Source organism: Cyprinodon variegatus, unplaced genomic scaffold (assembly GCF_000732505.1).
Source record: "Cyprinodon variegatus isolate N-32 unplaced genomic scaffold, C_variegatus-1.0 Scaffold1256, whole genome shotgun sequence".
NCBI classification, from domain to species: Eukaryota; Metazoa; Chordata; class Actinopteri; order Cyprinodontiformes; family Cyprinodontidae; genus Cyprinodon; species Cyprinodon variegatus.
In genome coordinates this window covers 90,440-98,473 of record NW_015151709.1, presented here as the reverse complement: position 1 = coordinate 98,473, position 8,034 = coordinate 90,440, and the positions used below count along the sequence as shown (strand labels likewise).

At 40.5% G+C, this 8,034-nt stretch overlaps 1 protein-coding gene across 1 annotated transcript in view; it reads left to right on the top strand.

Annotated features, from left to right (window-relative positions):
- Positions 1-8,034, top strand: part of nlrx1 (NLR family member X1) — a 49,559-nt gene that overhangs the window by 26,315 nt on the left and 15,210 nt on the right. The window contains exons 6-8 of the mRNA XM_015401762.1: positions 79-1,243; positions 3,625-3,808; positions 6,617-6,712. Coding sequence (XP_015257248.1) covers positions 79-1,243; positions 3,625-3,808; positions 6,617-6,712 — 1,445 coding nt within the window. The remainder of the gene's footprint in view (positions 1-78; positions 1,244-3,624; positions 3,809-6,616; positions 6,713-8,034) is intronic.

Sequence of the window (8,034 nt, the reverse complement as noted above, 5' to 3'; positions counted from 1 at the left end):
TGCAGTCTGGTGTGTAATCCAGAAACATTTTATGACTCTATGACTTTTAATGCTTTGGATGTCTCTGCTGTTTCTTAGGCCAGTATTATGATGGTCACCAGACTGTCTGCGGTGGAACGCATCCCTCAGAAGTATGTGACTCGTTACGTCCAGATTTGTGGGTTCAATGACCCAGATCGCCAGCGTAAATACTTCACCAGCCGCCTCCTGCAGAGTGAAGAGGCAGCTCACAACAAAGAGGCCCAGACACTGATCGAGCTCCTTTATCACAACCTACAGAGTGAAAGCCAGTTGGCTGCTGCCTGCTCCCTACCTTCCTACTGCTGGCTCACGTGTGCTACGTTACACCTTCTCCATTTCACCAGTGCCCAGGCACCAATTCGAACACTGACTGGTATATACACTAGTTTTTTCCGGCTGAACTTCGGGGGTGAGGTGCTGGGCGCAAGAACTGGGAATAGCATATCTTCTCCGGAGTATCACAGTTCTTTAATGATGTATGTTGTCCGTACACTTGGCAAACTGGCCTTTGATGGCGTGATGAATAAACGCACCTCTTTCTCAGGCAAAGAACTGGAACAGTGGATTGGTGGCAAGACCAAGACGGACGAGGAGCTCCATCAGCTGGCCGTGTTTCAGACAGATGTGCTGGATTTCTTCCTAGCTCCGTGTGTGAAGAGCGATAATCATCTACCTGCAAAACTGTCTGAAAATGATGACAAGCAGTATGTGTTTGCTGCTCCAGTCATGCAGGAGTACCTCGCTGCGCTCTACGTAGTTTTAGGAGAAAACAAATCTGCTTTGGAAAAGCTGACCAGTCAGATGTCTGTAGCCATTGGTCAAGCAGGCGAGGATGTTGGTGCAGTGGTGAACATCCTTTCTAAGTTCATTCCACTCCGGCTCTTCGCTATATTCAACCTCCTCAAGCTTTTTCCAAAACTCTATGAGAAAATAAGCAGCCACAACAAAGGGAAAATAGCCAGGACGATGGCAGCTGAGATGTTCCGCACTGAGGACAGCAATAACGAGGATGTGCTAGATCAGGTGGAGCAAAGCCTTCTGGGAGTCCATGGCCCACAGCCTAAACAGTGGGATGACAGGCAACCTTTTGAGCTGTACCCCATCTTCATGGGAGGATTGTTACAGTACAGTAACCGGGTCCTTCTAAAGCAGCTGGACTGCAACATCAAGAGCACCACGGTTGCTCAGATAACACGCGCCCTCAGGAAGTACCTTGTCCGAGGTATTTCACACTTTGTTCTAACTCTGTCTGACATCACGATATGCGTCTATATGAGACGACTGTAAATGGTTAGTTCAGGTTTTTATCTGTTACTGTACCAAACTCACATAGGAAAGATTTTAAATTATAGTTCAATTCAGTTTATTTCTATAGCGCCAATTCACAACACGTGTCATCTCAAGGCACTTTCCAGTTCACCAGATCATCCAGTCAGATTGATTCAATGTTTTCTATGTATGCAAAACCAGTTGATTGCATTGACTCATTACTCTTTACAAATCTCTCACACTAAGCATGCTTGTAGTAACAGTGGAGAGGAAAAACTCTAGCCTGACGTAGTCCTACTCAATTCTAGTCAGAATATGATTCTGATGCTGCTCCATAGAGCTGTGATTATGGGGCGTGTTTTGAACGAACCAGGAAAAAAATGCCTCTGCACTCAATTGGATAGACCTACAACCAATAAAAGCAACGGAGTGCGTGACGTATGTTAAGCGACGCATTGTTGTTATCAACAAAAATCTAAGCGTGCAGTTGCACACCTAGAATAAGAAGATGAGCCTTGATCGTGTTTCTCTGTTCCTCTTTTAAAATTAATTTGCTGTCGATATCTTCTAGAACAGACCTAATAGCAGAATCTACTCACCTCAACTCTCCAGCGGCAGCCATTGTTGTTGTCACCCATGCGCGCTTTGGTCACGTGGTTGATTACGTTACTGTTGGTCATCTGTCCATCATCGTATAAAGCCCGCCCTGACAATTTGATTGGCCTGCCAGAAATTGTGCGAGCATACTCGCGCTACTGTTGAGCAATGCCAGACCGAACTTCCTGACCTCAAACGTTGTGGGCGGGACTAAGTTCGGAATGGCACCCAGGCTAGAAAAACTCCCTTTTAACAGGAAGAAACCTCCAGCAGAACCAGGCTCAACTAGTTGTCCAGTACATTATGGCTTTATACTTTTTGTTTAAAGACATAACAAACAGCTCCTTTATTCTACTGAAATTTCATCATCATTTTAGAATGCTAGTTACCTAAAAAGTGTAAATATATTTCACAAGCGCTATAAATAACGATATCTCCATAATAGCCAGATGGCTGTTTTTTTCTGTTGTGTTGTTCAGCCCTGCTGAGGTAAACCCTAGGAAATACTAATGAATAGCATAACAGGCTTTGTAATCGAGGTGTTATTAAATACTTAAAAGTTTTTAGCATAAATTGTTGCTCAACTCCTGATTTTTTTTTAGCTTAAATTGTTGCTCAACTCCTGATTTTTTTAGCTTAAATTGTTGCTCAGCTCCTGACCTCAAATACAAAAAAATTGGGATAGTTTAGAGACTGTGATTCAGTTCATCCTGTCCAACAGCAGTGTCTGACCTTCAGAGGTGTCAAGTAACAAAGTACAAATACTTTGTTACCTCACATAAGTAGAAATTTTGGCTTTCTATACTTTACAGGTGTAATTATTTTTTCAACACTTTTTTATTTCTTCTCCTTACATGTTTTTGCAGTTATCTTTACTTTCTACTACTTATATTTTGAAAATAGACTTGTTTTTGTTCATTTCAGCATTTCATTTATGGCCTCTTGGTATTGAAAAAAAAACAATAAAAACCATCAAAATAATTGGTTTCATCCAGAAAATTCATTTCTTTGTGGTTGGACTCTTGTTGAACTTGTTGTTCACCACATACCAAAATAGATAGTTTTTCAAGGTGATGCAAATTTATATTTGAAACTTACCATTAGTCATAAAACAAAGAAAATTAATTCTAAGGAAATTATCATCCAGAATTGTAGAAACTTGTTCCTTTAATAGGGTAGTGCAGTAAAGCTTCTGTCCTTGACATTTTTTTCCTGCATTACTTTTATACTTTACGTAGTTTTATAAATTGATACGTTTAGGATTTATACTTCTACTTGATCAATTAACATGAACACTTTTGCCACATCTTATGATCTTACATATTTACTTCTGGATCAACTGTGCAACCTTCCCATAAATACTCTAGAAGTCTTTGGGAAAGCCCAGTTGAAGTGTTGAAGCAGCAGAGGTTTCGCTGACATCCTGCTAAAACCCAAGGGAGATTAAATCAATCCCTCTCAGGGTCTTGTGAAGGTACACCTGGTAATACTTCTGCAAATTTGGTGCACTTTCCTACAGGTAGGCATTTAGATTAACGTATGTAAAGATTAATCACATGATTTAGCAAACATTTCTCACTGATTTAACTTATGGATTGTTTTTACTGCCATATTCGGTTTAAGCTTATCTTTCACTCTCAGCTTTATGTTCACTTTCCTCTGAATTTATTTTAAACAATTAAGGGCGTTGTCTGTGAAACTGAAGTAAGTAATGAAATATTTTTCTCTTTTTACCAGAGCTAAGCAAGCCCCAACCCCCGGAGGAGGTTATGGATCTGCTCGTCCTCCTGTACGAGTTCCAGAACCCCAGGCTGACTGAACAGGTCCTATCCTCAATCAGGAGCATTCGTTTAACCAACATTCGAATGACTTCACTTAAGTGCTTGATTTTAAGCTCTGTGCTATCATGCACTCCTAGAAGGTAAAGATTTCAATCATTATTTGTTATTCATCTCTAGAAAAAAATGTCTTTAATGTTTTTAATTTACTTCTTTATGCTCCAAGAAAAACAGAAATATGACTAATAGTTTTTAATTTTGGTTGATATAAAAAAAAAAGTTCATAATGCTTTGTACCAAAACTGCAAGACGACATTTGTTTTATAAGGTGTGGCCATCAAGGCCGATAAAACTCTGCTTGAAGTTGTAGCATAAAAGAGCTTATAGCCCAACCATAAGTATTTTATTAGACAGCTTAAACAAACCATCTCAGTCTGCAGTGAATTATCCATCAAAGGAGGCAGTGGTACAATGGAGCCACCGAGCCTGCAGGCCCCTTCAAGTGTGAAGGGGGTCTTCTAGGTGTTAAATCTAGAAGAGTGGACTTGATTTATATAGCGTCTTTCTCGGATAAAATACCAACTTTTTTCAGAAAATCCATGAGAGAATAAAAAAATTTTAAACTGGACTACAGAATAAAAAGCAAACCAGAGAACCAAACAGTTGGATGAATAGAAATTTATTTTTAGAAGAATAAAAGGAATCAGTCATATGAAGAGACAGAGGATTGAGAGTATTGGAGCCTCTGACCAGAGGACTGAAAGGAACTGACCAAACGTGAAGGAGAAGAGATACAAGACATATTTGGGAACCTGACTATGCAAGGCTTTGAAAGACAAAACTAGAATTCTAAAATCATTTTACAACAGTTAAGATCAGCTTTGTTAAAACAAGTCAAAAAGAGTTGCAAAAATACCAACAAGAGGAGAAAAAAAAGCAATAACCACGAGTTCAAAATCAGATATTGAGAGATTTGGCGTTAACACGGCGATGTTTCTCAGGGGATAAAAAACAACTTTTGATCGACAGTCCAGAATAGTTTCTATTCTGACTGGTCGAACCATACATCAAGACTTAATCCAAACACCTCAAATTTTAATTAAATTAAATTCAGTTTATTTATTTAGCACCAATTCACAACACATGTCATTTCAAAACACTTTACAGTTCACCAGATCATCCAATCTAATTGATTCAACGACTCATTGACTCCAAGGCAATCCCTCACACTAAGCATGCTTGTAGCGACAGTGGAGAGGAAAAACTCCCTTTGAACAGGAAGAAACTTCCAGCAGAACCAGGCTCAGTGTGAGCGGCCATCTGCTGAGGCCGACTGGGGTTCAAGGAGACAGAAGCAGAGATACAAAAGAAAACCGTAAAAGGCGGCACCGTCCAGGAAACACACAGCCAGGCAGACAAGCTCTGAGCCAGCTCCCATGCCAGAGGATGAAGAGAGCACATCCAGTTAGACTGAAATACAGGACTACACTGAAAAACAGGTGTTGATGGGAGCAGCACAGCTGATATTTTCTCTTCAGAACGATGTCACAGCCAAACTGAAAGAGATCAAATGAAGCTCCGACACAGATTATGCAGAGAGGGAGAATAGAATGATGAAAAAGGGGTCCCTATGTCCTCCAGCAGTCTAAGCCTATAGCAGCATAACTATAGAGATAGCTCAGGATAACCTGAGCCACTCTAACTATAAGCTTTATCAAAAAAGAAAGTTTTAAGCCTAGCCTTAAAAGTAGACAGGGTGTCTGCCTCACGGACTAAAACTGGTCAAATGATCTAAAAATTTGTGAACATTTCTTAAAATAAGTACATTTACCCTTAAGTTGATTAGATAAATAAAAAAACTAGTAGGAATAAGTATTATTATTCTTAGATAATAATACTCATAACTTGATATAATGCTCTTGAAATAGGAGACTGAAGTTGTTTTTCTCTTAATCTAGATGTAAATTGTTTCACTCCGTTGGCAAAGTGTCTCACTACCTGCACAATTCAAGAAAAAAAAATCACTTTTTTATAAATAAATAAAAAATGACTTACTTAGATTTCAATATTTGGAGTGCATTATAAAACCCCCAAAATATGAAGTTGTGTATTTTAGCAAATGCTAAAGAATGGGCAATAGGAGGCAGACTTCTCCCTCATCCTTGCCCTTTTCTTGCTTCTAGCACTGTTCAAATAGCACTTCTTATGGTAACCCCTGAAAGACGGCAAGTCTTTACACATGAAATACAGTCTATTCATGTCTCTACATGTTTTGAGGTCAGATTAATTGCTTTGCCGATGGTAACTACTTCAAGTAGTAGTAGTAAATTTGTGGTTTGGTCATTAGAATATGATCTGCATATTTATTATGGTGCACACTCCAAAAAGAAACACGTGTGCAGGCACTGTTCACTATAATGCACACACAATTACTTTGTGTGTGCAATGTTTCCCACATTAAGATTTGCTCTGTGGGTTAGTTAGAAATTTAGATTGGTAATCCTGCTTCGTAAGAAGAACTAGGTCATCTGAGGCTATCCTGATGGTAGCTGCAGTACGATGGCCCAGAGGTGTCAACACTAATACAAAAGCTGCAACGCAAATACAAAAGCCGCCTCACAATTACTAAAGCCACAACACAAGTCGCTGCACGCAGCTACAGCTCAAACTGTACAATGAAATTGCTTCGTTTAATAGTCCTTTTTAAGGGGATCTGCAGACTGTCCTCCCTTTCTCTCCACTTCCACAATGAAGCCCATATTCCCCACAGAGCAGATTTTTGTTTGCCTTGATGACCAAAACTAACCGAGCCACTGAAGGTTTGAAGATGAGATGTATCTGGATCCGTAAATAGATATCCAGGCTTTGATGGAGCCTTTAAAGTATGAGCAGTGTGTAATCTAAGTCCTATGAGCTCCGGTATTTCTACGTTTTTCTTTTCTCTTCACCAGTTATCACCTGGAAGAGCTGGACCTGTCCTCCTGTCTCCTGACCCACAACATGCTGCAGATGCTGGGACCTGCGTTCAGACATGCACGCAGCCTCAAGTGAGACTAGTATCAACCGACGTCTTTCTATTGCACGAAGCCCGACTCCCTAACCAAACCAGTTCTGCCAGCTTGTCTGCAGTTTAACCCTTTAGTGTGTGTTGAAGCTTTGCTCTGAGGAGCACAGAGATCCTAATGATCAGGTTTCAAATCAGGTGCTTCATATGAGCAGGGATCAGGTCAGACATGTTGGGTGTGAATTAATGATGGTGTTAAAATATAAAGTCCACACAATATCAAAAATGTCTTAAAAGGAGAACTCCGATCAGCAAGTAATAATCAGTGAATCATTATTCATACCTAAAACTAATACGTTCGCAGTGATTTAATGAATTTAGCGTTAAATCAGTAAAAAAATACAAATTTCCAGAGTGACAACTGAGTCTTGCAGCGGCCATTTTTGCCCAAATATAGTAACACCTCACTCCTGACATCTTCCTGCAGTGACGTCACGGTGCGGTAAGCCTAGCGCCATTCTCTAGTGGTGTCATGATTTTATCAAGTGCTCTGACCCACATGCAGAAAGCCAACATAGAGAGACCAGTGAAAAGTTTAACAGGTTTATTTAGAATAATGAGAAGAGTCCAGTGCTGCTCTGAACACTGTCAAACCGTACCTGGAAAGTGAGGGAAGACACTGCGGTTAGTTCAGGCTCAGTAGGATATAAGTCTTTGACTTGAAGAGGAGGAATAGGTTGCAGACTCATGTTTCCAGAAAAAGGTGTCCTTTATTGAATCCAGTCTGTGTGGGATGTTCCAGTGATTGTCTTGTTGATGGAGGGCGGACAGGGTTTACCCAGATTGTGGTTGTTCCTTGGTGAATGGAGAAGCTGACTGCCACTTCGAATTCCTGCAGTACTTAGACAAGTTATTGTGGAGATGAATCCTCCAGACGATCCTTGGGGGAAAAGGTTGATCCAAACCACAAACTTGAATTCTCAGCTCAGTTTGGTTTTCAGAAGATCCTTCCAGGGGAGTGAAGGTCCCAAACATCCAGTTTACAGGATGACTTCCTGCCGAGAGGCAAAGACAAAAACAGCAAGATTAAAACTCAGGTAAACAAAAACTTAGTTTAACTCAGCAAAACTCAGCTTGGCTAGAGTACCCAAAACTGGCAAATAAAAATTCAGGTTAGACTCTGCTAAACTAAGCGTGGCTAGAGTACCCCAAACTGGCAAACACTCTGGCGTCGAGGTAGTGGCAGTCAGCAGCATAAGAGCACTCCACAGGTAATGAGGCAACAAGCTGCAGGTGTGCAGGGAAGCCCAATGAGCAGTGTTGTGCCTGAACGCGTTCATTGAACGAAAGTTCATGAACTCGTTC